Source organism: Lissotriton helveticus, chromosome 3_1, assembly GCF_964261635.1.
Source record: "Lissotriton helveticus chromosome 3_1, aLisHel1.1, whole genome shotgun sequence".
In the NCBI taxonomy this organism is placed as follows: domain Eukaryota; kingdom Metazoa; phylum Chordata; class Amphibia; order Caudata; family Salamandridae; genus Lissotriton; species Lissotriton helveticus.
In genome coordinates this window covers 84,892,937-84,914,579 of record NC_136061.1, presented here as the reverse complement: position 1 = coordinate 84,914,579, position 21,643 = coordinate 84,892,937, and the positions used below count along the sequence as shown (strand labels likewise).

The 21,643-nt window shown below is 46.1% G+C and overlaps 1 protein-coding gene across 1 annotated transcript in view; it reads left to right on the top strand.

Annotated features, from left to right (window-relative positions):
- Nucleotides 1–21,643, top strand: part of SMARCAL1 (SNF2 related chromatin remodeling annealing helicase 1) — a 326,034-nt gene that overhangs the window by 203,031 nt on the left and 101,360 nt on the right. Inside the window, exon 9 of the mRNA XM_078679275.1 lies at nt 12,551–12,616. Within this exon, the coding sequence (XP_078535401.1) occupies nt 12,551–12,616 (66 nt within the window). The remainder of the gene's footprint in view (nt 1–12,550; nt 12,617–21,643) is intronic.

Below are 21,643 nucleotides of genomic sequence, written 5' to 3'. Positions count from 1 at the left end.
CCAGAACCAACCGGACCATGTCCAGGTGCCTGGATCTTGGTGTAACAGATGGGCAATTTTATGGAGTCTGGTTATAGCTGAATAAACAGACGGCGCGTTATTTGGAATGAAAATGCAGCAACTAGATCCGATGACTCTACAGGCCCCGCCCCTATTGGCCAATATGACGTCAAGGACGAGACAATTCTGGAGCACGACAATTCTCATAAAGGATTGTTCTTCGGTTAAATTACTTAGAGCAGAAGTAGTCTCAATTACTACTGCTTCGAGTGTTCTGGTTAATCTACGTATCAGTTTACTATTCACAACTGTACCCAAATAAGGGAAGACACCTTTATTGATATCTATATATTGTTCTAGAGCAGTTTCAGTATAATCGACAATCGGGAGGTTTCTCTTGTGTCTAGTATGTACTAGGTGGGAATTCCTATGGTAGTCGGGTGGGGCTAGAAAAACCGGTGGCAGTAGGAAGGCAATGTAACAGGTTCCCTCCCAATCGAGGGGCAGACGAACATATGCGGTCTGACCACAAATAAAATAAGAATGACGTGAAGCTTTGAAAATAGATTTCCCACTGTCACTATACTTGACAATAGTAGTACAATCACTATGTCCTACATGTACGGAACCATTATTTCGGACACATAATTCACCTTTGACTGGTAGTACTGAAATTGCAGGTAAGTCTGGAGTAGTATCAGACTGAACATTCAGGACCATGAAATTCGAAGAATAATTACCTAAATTATACACTTCATTTTCTAGATCTAACCCGGTTCTGTGGGGGAGACCTTGCTTGTCTGGAAAACATGTACTGTTAAGAAAAGACATATCTGTTGAGGATGACGTTAACGTGGACCATGCTCCACACGAACCATTATGTGAAAAAGGGTAAGGAAAGAGTGGCAGAACTCCCTTCGGTGTCTGGAAAGGGGGGAGTCGACCACACACCCAACAATTAGTGGCATTGCTGGTCTGGTGTGAATAATGTAACATGCGGATGAAAGAATTATTTCGCATAGCGAGGCGGTAAGAGAGTTCATGAGGAGGCAGATCACTAAACGTGTGCTCCACCGTAACATTAGCAGACTTATTTACATGAGAAACTGGAAAATACAGGTAAAATGCATAACTGGTGCAGGAAATCATAATGCTGAGAAATAATATGAAACATAGAAAAACGATACATCGGATTGAGTTTTGACTAACTCTCTTACTATGGGGGTCTATTTTATACATGTCAGAAACAGTCTAACCGTTTCACCTAGGGGAGGACTTAGACAATCAAACTGGCTGACTTATTTTACTAGACCGGAGTTTCAACTTATACTCCTGCTGCGGAGTTTTCTCTAACAGGGAGGGTGCAGTATCATTGTTCTTTGCGGGACAGTCCTTAAGAATAGTACTTTGGCAGTCTTTAGAATCCTGGGAAATGTTCTTTGAGACTGGTTTCAGTCCATAAAACTTCTTTATATGTGAAAGATGCACCCAGCCTTTGCGTCCCTCCAACTTCACGGCTGTACGGGTGGCGAGGAGGACCTGTCGGGGCTCCTTCCAGCGAGGCTCTAGCGGACTTGAGCGGTCAAAATTTCGCACCAGGACCATGGATCCTGGAACGATTTCATGCGGTGCCACCTCGGTATTGTCTGGAAATGCGGCGGCAACCTGTGAACGACAAGAGTTGAGGGCAGACATCAAGGAAGCTAGGTAATCTGTCAGCATATTACTTGAAACATCGGTAATACTTCGAGGTCTAGGAGTACCCCACATGTTAGGGGGGCGGCCGAAAACGACCTCATACGGGGACAGACCTGATCTGGAATGTGCGACCATGCGCATATAGAACAAAGCGACTGGCAGAGCTACTAGCCAGTCCACACCTTTCTCTTTACATACTTTGGCGATGCGGATTTTCAGGGTCTGGTTATGTCTCTCTACGAGACCTGCTGCTTCAGGGTGGCGTACACAATGGAACTTCCACTGGTATCCTAACAGAAGGGAAACATGCTTCATTAACTCTGAGGAGAATGGCTGGCCGTTATCAGAATATACGACCCTAGGGAGTCCATAACGGGGGAAGAACTCACGAACCAACTGCTTGGCAGTGGTCGCGGCTGTGTAATCTGGGACTGGATATGCTTCTGTCCACCTGGACAAAGCGCATACAACTACGAGGACATACTTGAAACCTCGACATCGCTCCATCTGAATATAATCCATCTGGAGGACTTCAAAAGGGTGGTCAGGAGGTTGGAATCCACCTTGTTCCACCGGGACACTTTTACCTGGATTAAACTGACAACATATCATACAGGTACGGACTTTCTGCTTGGCTGCAGCTCGTAAATGCTTGTTGAACCAAATGTTCTGGATACTGTCTAACATAGCTTTTTCTCCTAAATGTGCTGGACTATGTGCGGTATTGATAATGACTTGAACCATAGAGTCGGGGAGAAACCATGTGGCTTTTCCCTTCGTTACCCATCCCTGATCTGTCTGGACCCCTCCTTGTTCGGACCATTTCTTGATTTCTTCGGGAGTAGCATGTAACTGGATATCTATGACATCTTGAATAGGGTCCTTAACTGTCATACATGTAGTCGGATCTGGAGTGTGTGTCATGTTAACTGGAATGTCTGGAGTCTGAGCTGTAAGCTTGGCTGTGCGGTCTGCTAGATCATTACCTTGAGAGATAATGTCAGTAACTTTCGTGTGTGCCTTGCATTTCATGATAGCAATGGATGTCGGTAAATGTATTGCATCTAACAGAGCTTGAATAAGGAGACCATGCTGAATCTTGGTTCCATGAGAAGTCATGAAACCTCTCTCCTGCCAGAGTACTCCAAAGTCGTGTACGACTCCAAATGCGTAGCGGGAATCTGTGTAAATATTAACCTTCAGGTTCCTGGCGTGTATGCAGGCTTGTGTCAGAGCAACTAGCTCTGCTGCTTGAGCAGACAGGGTGTCAATGCGGTGTGTCTCAATAACTTCAGTGTCAGTAGTCACTGCATACGCGGCTACTAGTTCTCCTGTACTAGTTCTCATGCATGAACCATCCACATAAAGTGTCAGGTCGGGATCTGGTAATGGAATATCTGTCAGATCTTGTCTTGGCTTGGTCATGATGTTAACTACTTCCACACAATCGTGTGTGGCAGAATTCGAAGTAACTGACGGTAACAGTGTAGCAGGATTTAAAACGTTGCAGCGTCTGATTTCTATGTGTGGCTGGAACAGTGTCAATTCATAACCTGTCAAACGTGCAATTGTCAAGTGCTGAGTTTGTGTTCGATTTAAAAGAACTTCCACGGAGTGTGGGACTTGTACTGTCAGGGAGTGTCCTAATACTATGGAATCACTTTGTCTGATAGCTAGGGCTGTGGCTGCAACTGACTTGAGGCACGCAGGCAGAGCTTGGGCTACAGGATCTAATGTGCTCGAAAAATAAGCACAGGGCTTGTATTGTCCTGCTTGATCTTGTGTGAGAACAGATAATGCTGTACCTTCGCGTTCTGTGACGAAAAGTGTAAAAGGCTTACTGTAGTTTGGTGTAGCTAGAACTGGAGCTTGACATAGGGCTTTCTTTAACTCATTGAAACTGAGTGTATGTTCAGATGTCCAAGGGAGGACAGTCGATACGGCTGCCTCCTGTGTCGTTAACTGTATCAGTGGCTTGGCTAGAAATGCATACTGAGGAATCCATTGTCGGCAGTAAGAAGTGAGGCCGATAAAAGCACGTACCTCCTTCTGGGTCTTGGGCTGAGGAAGACTCGCTATTAACTGGATACGGTCAGGTGTCAACTGCCTACCCCTCTTGGACAGTAAGTGTCCTAAGTAGACCACTTGCTGGACACAGAATTGAAGCTTCGAAGGGGACACCTTGTGCCCCATCTCGGCTAGGAAATACAGAACTGTGAGGGATGCTCGCTCGCAAGCACGTTCAGAACGGGCTGTGATCAATAGATCATCGACATACTGGAGCAGGGCAGTGTCAGTTGGCATGTGAACATTATCAAGTTGTCTCTTAAGTGCTTGACTGTAAATACTAGGGCTTTCTGTGAAACCTTGAGGAGCTCGTGTGAACATATAGCTCCTTCCATTTAAACAAAATCCGAAAAGGAACTGGCTGTCTGGATGAATGGGGACACTAAAAAATGCATTCTTGAGGTCTATGACTGTAAAAAATGAGGCTTCTGAATCAATGGCTGTCAATAGGGAAGAGATATCTGGGACAACTGGGTACTGGGGAATAATACATTTATTAAGCTCTCGTAGGTCAATCACTAATCGATATACTGGGGGTGCATTTGGATCAGTACGTTTCATGACTGGAATGATCGGAGAATTGCATACATTGGAGTCAGTTTCTACAACCACTCCTTGAGCGATGAGCTCGTCAATAATTTTGGATAAGGCTGCTACAGCCTCCGGTGGCAATCTGTACTGCCTGATTCGTGGTAACACTACACCTGGCTTGAGAGTCACACGATGGGGTGTGATTTGCATGTAACCTACATCAGTTGGACCTTGCGCCCATAGATGCTGCGGAACATTAGACAATCTTGGATCAAAATCTCGTAATACATAGTGACCCTTAAAGTCACGTAGGAACAGACGTATTCCCTCTGGGGAACAGCATATAACTGCACCTAACTCTTTCAGTGTTTTAATACCTAATAGATTTTCTGGACATGACTTAGTAAGCAACAGATCAGTAGTACGGGACAATGGACCTACTTCTAGAGTAACTGGCTTTGATATTTCATTTACAATGGGTTTTCCTGAAAATCCAAGGGAAACATTTCTTGAGCCTGAGAGCGGAGCCCCTGGAACTTCGGCGTGGCTAATTGTGGTCCTACTTGCCCCTGTATCAATCAAAAACTTTCTGTCTTTCCCTAATACTTGACTGTGAACATAGGGACCTTCTTGATCTACAGGTATCTCGATGAGAGGCAAGCCTACCTCCCTCTCTAGGCTGTTTCATGAATACGGCTGATACTCTGGATATTCGGACTGTGCATACTGGTACATCTGCTGTGTAACATGCTGTGTTGCAGCGATGGGCTGCGGTGCTGTAACTGTCTGTGGTGCATTCTGTGGCTGAGGAGTCTGTGAAACTTGTTCTTGTCTAGGTGGACGTGGTCTTTCTTTAGTCTTACCAGTAGCTATGTTGTGTTTCAGAACTGCACACTTGTTTATAAAATGACCTGGCTGTTTACAATAATTGCAGTTCCCTTTAACGGGAGCTGCAGGATGACTGGCTTGATTCGGACCCCTCTTCTGACTGTCTTGTGGAATAGATTGTGCAACTAGTACTTTCATTTTCGTGTCTTTCATACGCTTTCTCTCGTGTTCTTGTTCTTCCCTGATTCTATTCTGGTGGTATTGGAGCATCTGTAACATCTGGGACGGGGTATTAGCTTGCCAGGTACTTTCGACTTTCAAAACTCGATTTTTAATTGGTGGACTTGAATTCTCGACTAATTTAGTAACAAAAAGGTGAGGGTATGACTCACTACTTGTCTTGAGGCCACTGTTGATGCTAAAACATTTCTCAAATCTAGAATAAAAATCACTAATGTCTTCGTCTTGTTTCTGTTTACAGGCTGAGATTGCATCCCAGTCTTCCTTTTTCGTTGTTAACAATCTGGGTAAAACTTGAATCAATAATTCAGGTAATTCTTTACATTTCGCTCCAAGACCGGTACCTGGTACTCGTGCCTTATCTTCAGCTTCTAGAACTGCCCAATCGATCTTTTTCTCTCCCACCTCCCATTCTTTTTCCTTGAGCTTTTCATACACCCCTGCGGGCAGCAGAACCTTTAGCATTTTAATTATATCTGGATACGTGTATTCTCCCATACGGAGCATGTCTTTTAATTCTCGATGGAACCCTGCTGGATCTTTATCGTGACAGGGAATTAATTTTTTCATCTCTAAGAGTTCCATCTTTGTGATCGGGGTGTAAACAAACACTCGTTCTAGTTCGCCACCCGTTCCTCTAACTGGGTGGACTTCTCGTAACGGATTCTGTCTCTCCATGTAAAATGGTTTACTTTCTGGGGGTGAGACATGAACAAAATGCGGGTTCAAAAACGTTCTATATTTGTGACGCTGTTCTAGAATGACACTAATTAAATCGGTACCTAAACCTTTCCATCTATACTGGAGTAACTCGTTCAGGATATCATGTAACGGGCCTGGATCAGAGTGCTGACCCTCATACAATGTAATGAGGTGCTGAATCATATACATACCCGCCAGTCGTTGCTTGGCTGGGGGCATTTTCAGAAACATTTGTGCCACTATTTCGTCTGGAAAAGTGGTAGAATCAGTAGTCCATCGGACTGCTGATCGGACTAGTTCTTGTTCATGCATGGTACTTAACTCGCTATAACCGATTCGTGATTTCAGAATGTGATCGGTAGCTTGAAATACTTGTTCTAGAGAACCTTGTTCTGGTGCTGGATGATGGAAAGTTGACTTGTGTTCTAGGCGTAAATGGCGATCTGGAAATCTAGATTTTCCTACATACGCTATTCTGGCGGGATTCTCGTCGTCTACCTCTTCAGTATCAGAGTTACTTTCTTTCTCGCTTACTTGTGTTGCTTTACGCTGTTCGTGTAACTTTATTATTTCTTTACGGATTTTCTTGTACATACTTTCCATAGCACTGATGGTCTTGTGCTTACCCTCGGCTATATTATCACTTCACTTTGTCAGGGTTCTCATTTCGGCTTGATCTTTGGACGGGTAATCTTGTTCTCTTATTAAACAATTAATCAAAAACTTTAGTATCATGAGCTGGATCTTGGCTTTCCTTTGAGACATGACTTCGCCAATGCTTTCTGGATCATCCCCTGTACGGATGAAACGATATATTCTGTCTAGATCTTCTTTCATATTCGGTAGGGTGACTAGATACTCGGCCCCCTTTCTTACGCGTAATGAATATAAAACCATATTATCCTCGCCTGGGACTGGATCATAGCCGCATTCATTAAGGGCTTTTCTTATTTCTGCTACAGACTGATATCTGGGCGTACGCTGTGACGCCTGAGCATGTAATTCGACTAACGTTAAACGCTTGTGTGGCGGCGGGGTCTGAGGAGGACCTCCTCCTGCGGCCCCTAAACTAGAATCGTCAACTGATACTCTTCGTACTAGGGTGGGAAATGGAAATGCAGACTGGACTTGTATGGCGGGCTGGACCGGGGGTACCATAACAGGTACTCCGGTGTCTGGAGGAGCGGGAAGTGCCTGATTTACAGGGACTGGCGGAGTAGTAACAGGATTTGCATATTCTGGGACTGTGTCGTCCAAATAGGACGAGATGAAAATATCAGCTGCGGTCGGTTTGTGACGTAGCTTGGTCGGAACTAATGGTGGCGGAAAGTTACTGGATGCCTCCGGGGTCGCTTTTGGCAAGCCCTCGGCAAGAAGAGGATACATACCCTTAATAAGAGCATGCCTCTGTCTGTCTGACTGTTCGGTTTTAACTCGTTCACCAATCTCGATTAATTCCCTTTCTTGGGCTCGTTCCAAGGATTCTCTACTTAATTCTGACTTTCTGATTTCTTTTTCGGTTCTTTTATGAGATTCTTTGCGCCATAACTCGATGGCATCTTTCTGTGACTGTCTGGCTTTCTTTTTCCATAATGCTTCTTCTACTCTCATGATGCACTCGGCATCCCATGTGCCTGACACAGGCCATCTATACTTTTCCTCTAACTCTTTGGTATACTCTACCCATAAATCTAGATATAATATGGCACTTATGCCATGCTTCTGATACATAAAATGACCTGGACTGTCCCTAGGCGGGACAGGAACTGCTGCTTCCAGCAGACCCTTTCTAGTTTTTAACTGACGTAACTTAGAAAACAAGGGCATGACTGAACTGTAACTGAGACACAATACGTAATTACACAATAAACACGATAATTACTTCACACTCATACCACAACATCAAAATACATGAAGAACATTTAGAATAACAGTTCGAACAGAATACAACCTGGAATACGGAACACAGAATACATGAATTTTCTCGAGAACAGAACTGACTAGAACAGAAACTAGATGCACTGCTGAAACAGTACGAAACTTACCGGTCTCATAAAGAGACACGTCAGGACCCGCATCCACCGAAGTGGACACTTCGTTTGTGGGTCTGTGTACCACCAACCCACGGACCAGAGTCAATTAAATTGACCCTGTCTAGATACTACCCCAGTAACGGTACTCACCGGGCAGCAAGAACGGAAGGCCTCGGACTGGACTGGACTGCTACGACGACGGACGACGAACTTCGGACTTCAGTTACGGGTGGACCTTGGACTCTCGGCTTGGGCTCTGGTCGGGACTCGCCGCGTTCCTCCACCGCCTCGTCTGGATGCTGGACCGCCTCCTCCGTCTCCTCCGTGGGCCTGAGGGATACTTGAAGCAGAAATATCTGCACGTGCACGGTATGGTTCCGTCACGGCTGCAGAGGGTCAGGGGGCCGGCGTGGCTTCACCGGCGCGTGGGGAAAGGGCAAGTCCCTGTTCGGGCGCCATTATGTGGTAAATAAATAAATAATACCTCTATTTTTGAATAAATAAATGAATAACAGATAGCTCAATAAATAAGAGTCAAGATTCGAGGTAGTAGGAGTTTTGCAGGTTTAATACAGCATAAGGACAGGAACAGGACAACCTGCACAGGAATAGGATGGCAGCCCTGGCAGCGCTGCCGGGGTCAGGATCTGGACAAGAAGGCTAGCGTGGTATTTAATAACAGTACATGAGCATATATACATAACGCAAACACATAGCATTACATTGCAATAGGCGTAGCAGTGGGTGGAGCAATAGGCATGACGCGTAGCAGTCGCGAAAGATAAGGGTGAAAAGAGGTGTAACAGGGCGTATACATAGACATGTGATGCAAACGTAACAGAATATGTCATGAATGGGGTGGAAACCATGGAGGGGGCTACCTAAGGAGCCGGGACCTCTAACCTGATGGAGCGCGCAAACTGGCAATGACGTGTTACTAGGAGAAGCTGGGGGCTACGAACTCTGTGCTAGGAGCAGAGACTGAAGTCTAGAGAGTCAGGGCGACATGTACCTAAACAGTATCTAGTATCTGATGTTTAGAGAACATGTTGATAGAATCCAAAAGTTATCGGGGTAAAGGCGAACAGACTCTAAGACTGGAGCATGCATTATTCTACATGTAGTGCGTGATGAAGAATATTAAATGACCATTAAATGCAGTATTTCTCTTACATGGAGACGTAAAGGCTAGACAATGACGGAAACTATTGATGCAGTTCAGTAGCTTTAGGAATGCAGAGAAGGAGGGCTGTACTGATAACTCGAATCATAACATACTCTTGGCAGACTCAGAGGCAGAGCCAGGCTGAACCGGGCACTGCGAGGCAGGAAGTAAGTGAAGGGTCGAGGATACAGGTGGGGGCTGTATCGCTCCTCAGCGAGGCTTCAGGAGACAGGAGCTGAATCTGGTGTCCGGGCCCTTTTGAGGCCTAGAAACGGAGACTTTACAATGGAATAACGTGCACACTGAGAAACGTGGCAACGTAGCTTTACATAGGCCTGATATTCGTAGTATTCACGAGAACTGGAAACTGACATACTAAAGGTGGACACAACTATAATTGCGTCTTTAATCGAACATGGGGAATAACATATGCATATTAATCATGCACATATAACATATGATGGAGGACGCGTAGGGACACAGAACATGGCAAAATTTTCTTTTCCACAAAAGTTGAAAGTTATGGCAGACCGCAATGGAGCACATTCTGGATACAAGAAGTTAGAAGAAAAATATACCAGAAGCTCAAATTGAACAGGGCAAGACAGCCATGGCGCCCGAAGAAGAGGCGGCGTCCGAATAAGAGGCAGCGTCGTCGAGGAGCTGCTATACAAAGTCGAGGTAAAGATTTGTATGTTCAGACTTAGTCTCTTTTTTGGAAGGCCAAAATCTCCAATGGGACGAAGCAGCAAGCTGTAGCCGACGAAGACACCAAGAAGTTTGATATACCTCCTGCAAGGAGCCACTGAACAGGATTTGCTGCAGCAGAGAAAAATGTAGCAGGAGCTGCTGCAAATTCATGCCATCCCGTGTTGCACCTTGGTTAGATCGGCTAGCAGGTAGTTCTCGGTCTCCTCTCAGTTCTCAGAGCTTTTTTTTGGCAGAAAATCTTCAGTTCCAAGTTTCGAATTTGGGGAATCTGGTGAGTCCAAGGGTCCAGGACTGGAGGGCACCATCTGGGAGTCCAGGACTCATTCAGGCTGCATCCAAGTGTGGGTATAAGATAGTTGGAGACTCTTCTGTCCCTGAGGCTCTGATCAGGAGGTCAGCCACCTAGTCTTTGCAGTTAATCTGGATGTCCAGGGTTCAAGCAAAAAAAGCATGCCTAAAGCAGCAGGGCAGCTCTCTGAGGACGCAGGGCAGGCTTCATGCAGTAAAGCAGTTCGGTTGGGAGGGCAGAGTAATCCTCTAACATACACAGCAGGCCTCATGTAGCGGGGCAGTCCTCTGAGAGTCCTTCCTCTGTTCCAGAAGTGAACTGAGGGGTTCCCCTTTTGAAGTGGAAGAAAATTCTTGTGGCCCCACCCCTTCCTTACTTTTACTTACACACGCACACACACACACACACACCTGGAATTTCCTGCCTGTCTGCAGATACAATAGGCTAGTGTGAAGTTCTTTGTGTGTGAGCGGAGGCAAAGTCTTTGAAGTGCAAGTGGAGCTGTGCACAGTTTGCGCCTTGCCTTGGATGGCCCATCCTGCCAAAATATAGCCCCTCTATTGTATAACTGTCTGAGAGGAATACACAAAGGTCAACTGCCAACTACACCTAGTCATGTGGCCAGGAAACAGGCTGCAGGCACCAAAAGGTTAGGACAAGAAAATGCCAACTTTCTAAAAGTGGCATGTTCAGAATTGGGACTTAAAATCCGACTGCACCATTAGAGAGGATTTTAAATTAGAATTCCCTGGGCAGCAAAGATGATATTTGTACCCGCTCACTAACAAAAGTTATCATATACTAAATGTAATTAGGTAACCCAATGTTATCCTATGGGATAGGTAGGCCTCACAATAGTTCTGATTTTTTCACTACCAGGACGTGTAAAACTTAAATTACATGTTCACCTTTTTAATTACAATGCCCCCTGCCGTATAGGCTGCCTAGTGCCTATCTTAGGGGTGACTAGGATGTAATGTAAGACAGTTTTTGGCTTGTCAGTCGGATTATTTTGCTAAGTCGAATTGGTAGTTTAAAACTACATACGGACTGCAGTGGCAGGCCTTAGACATGTTTATGGGGGCTCCTTGTGTGGGTGACACAATAACTGCTGCAGACCCACTAGTAGCATTTAATATACCAGCTCTGAGTATATATTATACTTCTTTACTAGGGACTTTTAAGTAAATTTAGTATGCCAATCAGAAGTAAGCCACTTCTACCATGTTTTATGGAGTGAGCACAAGCACTCTAGCACTGGTAAAATGCAGAGTCCAAACGCCATGAGCATATATCATTTTACCACACCAGACTAAAGTGGCTACACATCACAGCACGAGTCAGACTAAACACCATCTACGTCGTCCGTGAAGCTGTGCATCTTTGCTAGCCCGAAAACCTTACAGAACTGTTCACACTAAACAAGCTGAAAATAAATATTTGCTCCAGATAAGATATCAAGAGCGCCTCTACCAAATGGAGAAGGAGAAACTTTGACAGGAAGCAACTTACCACAGCGGCAAATGAACTATTGAATGACACCCAACCCCCCATGCAAAGATGCCCCGTCCCACAAGACTTTCTTAACCATGCTGAAACTGCACATAATGATCAGCATCTCAAAAGATACCAGTTGACCTCATTTCAATTTTCACTTCAGTTCCTTAGCTGAATAGGCATGTTATGTTCAACAGCTGCATTGCTGCCTTAGCTGAATCAGCATGTTATGTTCAACAGCTGCATTGCCGCCGGCTGATCTGTAATCTCCTTTCACCTACCCCTTCCCTTGTCCATAAAGCAGTATTAAGCAACTGTGTGAAAGGTTTCTCAGATCAGTTGTTGAGCACTCTCTCCTCCTATCCTTCTTGATCTCACCGTCGCTACACCTTGAAACTAGACTTCTCTTTTATGTGTTACACCCAATAAATACTAAATACCCCTCTACCTCCTTATCAAAGGGCAGTGGAGTTTAACCCTCCTCCTCCTTCATCCTATTACACATACCACAGTCCTTGCCCCTCATTATTAGGCTATCAACTCTAAATGTATTCCTATACATCACCAGAATGTGATGCTGTTATTCCACCCCATATTTTGTTATTTAGATTGAAGATATAAGATGGATTATAAAAGCTAGAACAGATAATAGTAAGGAATTCTAAACATTTGATTACCAATTTAAAGTGTTCTTATATGATTATGCGTGACTAACAAATACAGTTCATCTGGTGGTGTTGCCTTCTGCACATGGTTTCTCATCTTCACCATGTCCTTGTTTCATTTTAGGACGAGTCACATTTCCTGAAGAATGTGAAGACGGCACGGTGTAAAGCTGCTTTGCCCCTACTCAAGGTGTGTACAAGCATACACACTTCATTTAATGTGGGGACAGTTGGTAGAATGTTGCATGTCTTTTGTGGCTTTCTTTAAACATATTTTATTATATTTTGCATAGATTTCAATATAGTGTAACTTTACAGAAGCACAGGAACAGAAATTAGATATGGCAGAAATGCATCCAACTACTAAGCCAGCCATAAGAAATATGGTGAAAGAGAAAAAGGGAAATGTACTTGTTAGTCGTATATTTGTCTCTCGACATAGAGAGTGGGCTGCAGCTGGTGATGCTGGAACTGTAAACAAGACAGCAGAACAGTATGACTTCCAACAGTAATTTTGTAGTTGGGTAACATGCTCACATATTGATGTAGTGGGGGGTAATAGGGTCAGAAGCCTGGATTAGAAATACATTAATGGGGGAACAAAATCTCAGTCCATGGGCGAGAGCTGGGGGGGAATCCACTAATCTCTGTATGGCATGGGCTTCTCCAAGGGCGCATCGTTTTGTGGGGAAACAGAGCAGTGTGGTGTAGTAAATATATGCAGTGAAATTCCAGGTAACGAAAACTCCGCTGACATGGGAGAAGCGTTTCTGGTTGTTCTTCAAGGGGGCATAGCACCGTCTCTAGATTCTTCTCTCAGAGTTGTCTAGAAATCGTCCCAGTCACTGGCGATCAGGTACTTGTGGAGACCTTTTGTTTCTTCCTTGTGCTGGAATTTACTTTCCTCTTGGGCCCAACGCAGCATAGTTAAATGCCAGGATTTGACATGGGGAGGTGTAGTCGCTTTCCATCATGTAGTAATTGCCTTCTTAGCCAGGAGCAGATCTCAGTCCGAAAAGTGAACGGCAGCTCTGCAATGCTTGGGTCTTTTGGATATTCCTGAGGAGCAAGCCTCTCAAGATGCCAGCATAGGCATGCCTGTACAAATTGCCAATGCTCTGAGGATTTTTCCCCATAAAGCAGAAAGCAATGGGCAGCCCCCCGCATTTGGTGTAAATCAGCAGGTGAAAATGAGCAATGGGGGCAGGAAGCAGAGGAGCTCGGGAAGAGTTTATTATTCTTGGCAGGGAGAGCGAAGCTCTACGAAGAATAAAAATCTGAATCACTTAATAGGAATATGCAGGCTCGCTATTCGACTCCGTATTGAGTACTGATCTCCCAATTTCAGCCTCCCAAGTATCTCCCTAGTGATGTATGGGGGTAAGTGGTAAAGCACCTTGAGCTTTGTATAGCCAACTAACACACTATCTTGCAGTCTCCACTGTGTATATAGTGTCTGTGTGGGTAGATCAGTATTGAGTACCGATGGTTTGGTGATAGAGCACCGATTTGAGCACTGCATTGATGCCACTGTTCATCTATGACCTCTGTATCATGTGCAGTTTGCCAGGCAAGCCTAGTGTTGAGAGTAAGAAGAGACGCCTTGCCCTGCATAGTGGAGTACAGGCGAGTGACAAGTTTCTTGGGCGAGGCCAAGGTAAGGCGAATCTCAAGAGCAAGTAGCTGTTGGGGCGTGTGTAGGAAAGTGTTATGTATGGACTTACAAGCTGCTTGCAAGCGATGATAAAGCATGGCATCAAGCTGCGACCAGTATCTAGAATGTCCCATCCGGGTGCAAGTGTCCTTAGATGTGTGCAAGATAACTGCTGTTGTACCCTCTTGTCAGAAGTCAGTGGAAGCTTGGGGTTATGGGCAAGGAGTAGCTCATTGGGGTTATGGGCAGGGAGTAGCTCGTTGAGGTTATGGGCAAGGAGTAGCGCATTGGGGTTATAGGCAATGAGTAGCTTGTTAGCATAAACAGTCAATTCATGCCCTGCTGTGCAGTCTTCCCCAGGCCCACATCGTACGCCCCACTGTGTCTACCTCTCCACCGTTACCAGTGGGCAAAAAAAGGTGTTCTCAAGTTCTATTGCAACATTTGTCTGATAAGCCAAGGGCCAGCACCAGTAAAAAGATAAAGTGAAATCAGGAGTGCACATTCCAACTTGCTCAAACGGAAGAGTGAGCACCTCTCATGCTACCCTATTGGTCTACTGGCCCAAACCGGCTGGATCATGATCGAGCAGACTCTGTGGAGGAAACTACCCATCAGTGGAATTGGGATATTGATGAACAAGTAAAGACGTTTGAGTAATACCACCATTTTGGCAATGGCAATCCGTTTAGCTATAGAAAGAGGCAGCTTAGCCCATAATGGAATTTTGGGACTCCAGCCAGTGCACAATGCAGCCTTAGTTCTCTAGCCACATCTGTATGTCACTACTGATCCTGATCCCTAGGTATTTGAGAGTAGTGCCCACCCATTTCAGGTTGAACTCCGATTTAAATTCCCCATGACCATGGTCCGAGGGGAAATTAACCGATTTAGACCAGTTAATGGAAATGCCTGTCAGAAGACCAAATGCAATGAATTCATGTAGGTTCAGTTCCGGCCCCCTGATCTATAATGTCATCGGCATGTGTAGAGACTGACAGTATTCCGGAGATGTAGTTCAAGCCCCTTGCTGCATGATGTTGTGTCAGGTGGCCAGCTGTAGCAGATAACAAGGGTAAGAGTGGCAGCCCTGCCGGGTACCCCGAATTGGAAATGGTCGGGAAACAACCCTGTTAATATGCACTCAGGCAGTGGACCGCGTGTATATCTTTAGAATCCACTGAATGTACTATTGACTGAAGCTCAAACGCTCTAACAGAAGAAACCAATATGTCCACTCCAATGAATCTTAAGCCTACGTTGCATCTAAGAGGATGGCCAAAGCATGTTACTGCAGGTTTATCGTAAGCAGCAGCGCAAACAAAGTGCGCAGTAGAGTGTCCTATCACAAATCCTGATTGATCAGGACAAACTGTGTGAGGTGCAATAGGAGAAGCTGACGGATCATCAACTTGGCCAGTATCTTGGTGTCACCGGTGATCATAGAGAGCGGTCCATTAGAATCACAGTTATCAGTTTGTTTGTTTGGCTTCAGGATGGTGGCAATTAGAGCCCCTTACACTGGGGTGGCCTACCAGAAGTCAGCACTATAAAGAGTTATTTCTCCAAACAATGGCTGCTCAGCCAGCTCTAGAGAAAACATGACACATATAAATATATACATTTTGCCCTTTCTATTCCCTTCTATTCTTATGAATTTATATAGCTCATGGACCCAACGGACCTCCCAGCGCTGGTAATCTCTGATCTGTGCAGTCTTAAGTGCCCAGGGAGAGTGTTCCACAGTTTGTACTCTAGGTATGAGAAAGAGCTTCAATTGCTTCTTACTCTCTTGACCCTTGGGACTAGAAGTACTAGAGGTAGGTTGTGACTCTCGGATCGTAGAGTTCTTTTTGTCATGTAGGGGGTTGCAAGCCATGGATATGTTGGGGGTCTTTTTTGTTAACAGCACTGTGGACCAAGCAGAGGGATCTGAACTGTATTCTCTTCTGGATTGGCTGCCAATGCAGATGCTGCTGACGTGCACTTGGGGATTGTATAAAGAGTGCGTGCTGCGGCGTTCTGGATTACCTGCAGTCAGGTTTGTCTCCTAGGTAGAGGGTGTTACCATAATCCAGGCGTGAGTTGATTAGGTCCCGTACTACCACTCTATGGAGAGGGGCTGGACCCCAACTTAGTAGGTTTCCTAAGGTGCGAAGAAGTCCAAAAAAACAAGCGGTCAACTTCTTTGCCTTGACTGCCATGGATAGCCTGTCATCTGGCTCTTAACTGATGGGCAGGTATGGGGAAGTGTTCCAAGACTGTCCGGCCAGTTAAGTTCCATCCAGCGGGACAGATCGTTTCCTGCAACCAGGACCTCTGTTTTATCCCTGTTCAATTTCAGACAGCTGTCAGACATCCAGTTTGCTACTTGTTTGAGGCAAGCGTTTTACCTGACTAGAGGTGTTATAGGTTTCTGCAGAGAGCGGGATGATCAGCTGCGTGTCTTCTGTGTAGGAGACCAGGGCGGACTCATGGGCCTGCACTATTTGTGCCAGTGGGCGTACAGAGTTCTAATGGGTACATCTGCCTGTGGATTCCTCATCTTATGAATATCCCCTGCGACAGCATTCCCTGGAAATTTTTCCTAGCTCTCCACTCCGACGAGGTCGTCACAATGCCATGGCTCCGCACGCGGCTCTGCATGACATTACTGGAGCCATAAGAAGACCACGTCGGCATGATGACGTCCGTTCCCTTTTTTCCACGCTGTCGACGCTACCTGTTTTTTCTGGGGCTCTCCATACGTTCGACTGGATACTTTGTAATTTTGTTTGTATCTTTCTCTCTTTTGACATGTCTTCCCCGAGGAAGTCCGGCTTTAAGCCCTGTAAGGAATGCGGGGGTCATATGTCAATCACTGACCCACGTGAAGATTGTCTTTGGTGTTTGTCATCGGACCACAACGTCGAGGGCTGTTCTTCCTGCAGGAAGATGAATCCAAATGTTTTGAAGGAACGAGAAGCCAAGCTGTATGTGGCCAGTGCAAGAAAAAAAAAAGGGGTTGAAAAAGGTAAAAAGTCCAAGTCATCGACGTCGCATGACTCCAAGAGGAAGCTTTAGAAGAAGAGGAGACATGCTTCTCGGCGCTGGTCGTCGACGGCTGTGGTTTCGAGGTCACCTTCTCCTGCTCCTCGACGTTGAGAAAAGGACTTTGTCTCTCCTTCACCTTCAGTGTCTCTTCTGGTGACTCCGGTCCATTCTCCATCATATAAAGGGACTCTGTAGCAGACATCGACGTCGAGATTCTCACCGACTCCAGAAGGTGTGTCGAATCCGGCTGATACAGAAGTTCCTTCGGTTCCGGCAGCTCCACCTGTGGCTCCAACACCAGAGCTACTTCCCTTGGATCTCGAACCGGCTCGATACCCTCAGTTTCCGCCGCCGGGTTCGGATCCATCTCATTTTCTAAATGCAATGTATGGCGTGTTCGCCAGGGCCTTGTACCCCTCTGGTGCACCTTCAGGTCCCATGGGTCCTTTGGCATTTAATTTGGGTGTGCCTCACCAATATCCGCAGGCCCCCTTTGTACCTTTCATGCCGACGATGTCGACGCTGTATGGTCAGTCCCCGGCTCCATCCCGTAAAACTTCTCCGATTCGATTGGCGCCGGTTCCTACATTGGATCCTCCTTTGACGCCGCTCCCGGAGCCATCGACGCCGCGTGTAGCGCCGCCGCAGCCGAAGATCAGTACCAGGCTGAAGAGAGAGAGAAAGGAGAAGTGTATGACACAGAAGATGTGTTTGAGGACTTGTGTGAGGCAAGTGGACTTGACACTTCTCCAAAGTGAGACTTTGCTTTTCAAAAGGCTTCCCCCTCGAAGGAGGTTACTCCTTACCATACTGTAATTAGGAAGGGTGTGGAACTTTTGGATTTGCAGCTTCCTATGGCCGAGTATAAGCCTAAACTACTTACGGGAGTGCTTCATTCTCCGTCCTCGGTGGTTGAACACTTTTACCCTTTAATGATGCACTGACTGAGCCAATCCTCAATGTGTGGGGCAACCCTCTTTCGGCTCCTGTGGTTTCAAGGTCAGTTTCAAGAAGATCTAGACCTGCTCCTGGAGATCCAGTGTTCCTTTCTTCTCACCCCTCTCCTGGGAGTTTGGTGGTGCAGGCTTCTTGTTCGAAGCAATCTACAGGGGCTTTTCCGCAGGCTCCGACCAACAGGGATTCCAAGAAGTTGGAACAGTCTGCGAAGAAGGTCTTTTCTTCATCTAGCATGGCACTGAAATCTACCAACGCCACTTGTCTCTCGAGCAGATATATTCATGCCTTAATGGACTCTGCTAAACAGCTTCTTCCTAAGTTGTCTGAGGAGGACAGGGGAAATCTGAGTTAGGTGTTGGCGGACTCTCAAGCTGCAGCTCGCCAAGTCATCCAGCCTGGCCTGGATACGGTGGATTCTGTTGCCAGGGTGATGGGTTCATCAATTGCAACAAGGAGACCTGCTTGGTTGAGATCTTCTGGGTTCTCTACTGATGTGCAGGCTGCTCTTTTCGATGTGCCCTTTGATGGGTCTAGACTTTTTGGAGAAAAGGCGGACTCTGCCCTGCAAAGATTTAAGGACAATAAGGCAACGGCAAGGTCTTTGGGTCTGCAGACTCAGACAAGAGGGTATGGGTATAAACAATACTGTGGCTTTGGGAAGTCTTCCTTTTGAGGTTTCAGACAGCAACAGCAACAAAGCCCCTTGTACAAGAGCTACAGGGGTAAAGGTAGAGGTCGCCTTCGTAGTGCTGGGCGTCAACCTTTTTCCTCCTCCTCCTTTACCTCCCCAACACCTCCTGGTAATGCAGGAAAGCAGCCCTTGATCTGCCATTCTGGATCGTGTAGGTATCGTAGGAGGCCGGCTTACCCATTTTCTACAAGATTGGAAATTGATCACTTCGGACATTTGGGTTTTAGATCTGGTAGAAAATGGGTACTCCCTTTCCTTCAGGGAGTTCCTTCCTCCTTTCCCTCCTTTCCTAGGGTTTTGCACGGAGGATCATTTACTTCTTCAGAAGGAGGCACTTGCCCTGTTACAAAAAGGTGTGATAGAGGTAGTTCCAGAGCAGGAAAGGGGTCAGGGATGCTACTCCCAGTGTTTCCTGATTCCCAAGAAGGATGGCAGGTTACGTCCTATTCTGGATCTCAGAATGTTTAATCTGTTTCTCAAGCAGGAAAGATTCAAGATGCTCACCCTAGCGCAGGTTCTTCAGGCGCTGCACCAAGAGGACTGGATGGTGTCCATCGACTCACAGGATGCGTATTGTCACACCCCAATCCTGAAGTCGTACAGGAAGTATCTCTATTTTACGGTTTGGTTGCAACATTACCAGTTTGTGGACCTTCCATTTGGTCTTACTACTGCACCTCGAGTCTTCACTAAGGTAATGGCGGTGGTGGCTGCCCATCTCAGGAGAGTCTCCAGAGATGGTACGTCATCATCTGCAGATAACGACCCAGCTGTTGAACAAATTGGGTTTTTCGATAAATGTACCCATATCTCACCTGGTGCCCTCACAGCGCAACCTGTCGAGCTTTTCCACCTCCGCAAAGGATTCTCGATATTCAGGAAATGATTCCTCTATTTTACAATGGAGCGGTTGTTCCAGTTCTGAAGGTCCTTCGTCTGCTCGGTCTGTTTGCTTCCTGCATCCTGTTGGTCAACCATGTACGCTGGCACATGAGGGCGCTCCAGTGGTGTCTCCGCAGGCAGTGGTATCAGCACAATGGGGATCTCAGGAAGTCAGTCAGCATCTCCAGAGAAGCTGCAGCCGATCTGTCTTGGTGGAGCGTGAAGGGCAATATGTCTCAAGGAAAGCCCTTTCATCTTCCTCCATCGGTGGCCACAGTGATAACGGATGCCTCTACCCTAGGGTGGGGTGCTCATATGGGGGGTCTGGAGATCAAGGGTCTTTGGTCTCCAGAGGAAAGGTTGCTTCACATCAACCTTCTGGAATTGCAGGCGATACGCTTGCCACTCAAGGCCTTTCTCCCTTCCCTCTGCGGTCAGTCGGTTCAAGTCCTGATGGACAACACTCGATCTGGACTCTCTGGCATCTTGCCAAGAAGACTCCGCAGGATCCTATTCATGTGTCACTCTGGGGATTACGTTGTGGAGTTTGTATATAGTGTCTGATGTTGAAGTGGATGTTTGTGTGTGACTGGATGAGAAGATGGTAGTTGTATGATGAGAGGTTGATGTGGGGTCGCTATATTATATGTATTTATTGATCTATGTTTTATGAACCGATGAATTTACGTATTTTGTTATTAATTATCTTGGATTCAATGTGTGCAAAAAAAATATGAAAATGAAAATAAAGATTTTGTACATTTAACAATTTAAGCTTTATCTACCCTGTGGCCTGTTTGTCGCCTATTGGTGAGCTCTATGTGGTGCATTTAAACTAGTGGACTCCTTGTGGGCCAATCTTTGATTCATTTGGGTGGACTCTTTCTTTTGTAGTACTGATGGACAACACTGCCACAATGTGGTATGTCAACAAGCAGGGAGGAGTAGGGTCGTGCCATCTCTGCAGAGATGCGTTGCGGCTCTGGATCATTGGATTTGTTTGATGGCAAATCATCTGGCCTGGGTGTTGAACATGCGTGTGGACAGTCTCAGTCGACTGTTCTCCGCCGACCACGAGTGGAGGCTTCCACGAGTGTCCCCCTCTAGATAACCCCTGTCGGCATAGCTTAGACGTTAATAAGGGAGGGAAAAAGTGTGCTCACTGCTCCTTTGCAGTCACTAGACAACTCGGGTCTAGACACAAAAGTAAGATACTGAACCTTGCCCTGCTAAATTGTCGCTCCCTAGGAAAACACAAGATGGAGGTACACGACTACCTTATGGATAGTCAGGTAAATGCCTTATTCCTCACAGAGACGTGGCTGAACACCACATCGGCACCAGATATACTGGAGGCCCTCCCATCGGGATATAACATCAAGAGAATAGATAGGCCAAAGGGAAAAGGGGGAGGAATCGCGATAATTCATAAACAAGACCTGGTCTGCACGCTAGAGGGAAGGGATCTTGTTAGCAGTGAAACGGGTTTCTTTTCCATCTCTGTGCACCAGGGGTACTGCATCAGGGGTTACCTGATATACCGCCCCCCGGGACCTGGAGCTCCCTTTTTCACCCAACTGATGGAAACCCTCACACTCTCCGCTCTCAAACATGAGACTCCTCCTACTAGGTGACCTAAACTATCATTTTGACGACCTGAAGAATACTGAAGCCCAGGATATTAAACAAGAGTTAGCCAGCATCCAAATGCTGCTTAAATCAGAAAGGCCCACTCACTGTCACAGCCATCTCCTAGATCCTATCTTTGCCAACTGGGATACCATAAACGTAGAGCCCCCCACCCCGGTAATTTGGTCAGACCATACTTTAATCACCTTCCGGGTGGCGGTCCCAGACAATGGATGCCAGAAGGAACCTATCGCAACCAGCAAACGAAGGAAGTGGGCAAAATTCTCCACGGAGGCTTTCAATAAAATGATTACATCTGGAGGCCCCCCCCGAAGGCAAAGATATAGAAACCGCCTGCCTTCAATTGAATC